Genomic DNA, 664 nt, shown 5'->3' on the forward strand with positions numbered 1-664 from the left:
GGAGGGGTCCGTCGAAACGCATCTGGCAGCTGGAAACGGGGGTGCCGGGGGGGGATTGCTTGAAGGAGAAGAGGGAGAGGCGGGAGACGGGCGTTTTGCGCTGCTCGATCATGTGCGTGGTGGCCACGTAGTTGGGGTGGAAGTTGTGCAGGGAGCCGGGGTCGTCCCACACGGGGCCGTGCTGCACCTGGAAGCCGGGCGTGGAGGGGGTGGGGGGCGACGAGGGCTTGTAGTAGACGGAGCCCGAGTGGGACATCATCTCCTCGGACTGGGGGGGGAGGTGGCTGTGCTGCTGGTAGCCGTGCATCTGAATGTCTTCCACCTTAATGGAGGACTGCTGTCCGGAGAGGGGCATTTGGTACAAGCAAGGTGGCTTCACGTCGTAGCTTGTGTTGTAGTTGTCCATAAAGGTACTGAAGCTGGGGAGAGAAGTGGTGGCAGTGATCTCAGTGTTGGTGAGGTCCATGCTAAACTTGACAAACTCCGGAGTTAAGAAATCGGAGCTGTATTCTCCCGAAGAGTGGTAACTGTAGCTCTGGGAGGCCGGGCTGGCTCCTTGAGGCGAGGACCCATACTGAGCCTGAACACAGGGCATGGCTGGAAAGGAAACACCGTCATGTAGACTCGGCCCGCACCCCCGCGCTCCCTCCGTCCGCCCCGCACC

The 664-nt window shown here is 61.1% G+C and overlaps 1 protein-coding gene across 1 annotated transcript in view; it reads right to left on the minus strand.

The window, feature by feature from the left end:
- NR4A2 (nuclear receptor subfamily 4, group A, member 2) overlaps window positions 1-595 on the minus strand; it is a 5637-nt gene extending 5042 nt beyond the window's left edge. Inside the window, exon 1 of the mRNA XM_010001073.1 lies at window positions 8-595. Coding sequence (XP_009999375.1) covers window positions 8-595 — 588 coding nt within the window. The remainder of the gene's footprint in view (window positions 1-7) is intronic.
- Between the last annotated feature and the right edge of the window lie 69 nt (window positions 596-664).

The sequence above is a fragment of the Chaetura pelagica genome, unplaced genomic scaffold (assembly GCF_000747805.2).
Source record: "Chaetura pelagica isolate M959 unplaced genomic scaffold, ChaPel_1.0 scaffold26, whole genome shotgun sequence".
NCBI classification, from domain to species: Eukaryota; Metazoa; Chordata; class Aves; order Apodiformes; family Apodidae; genus Chaetura; species Chaetura pelagica.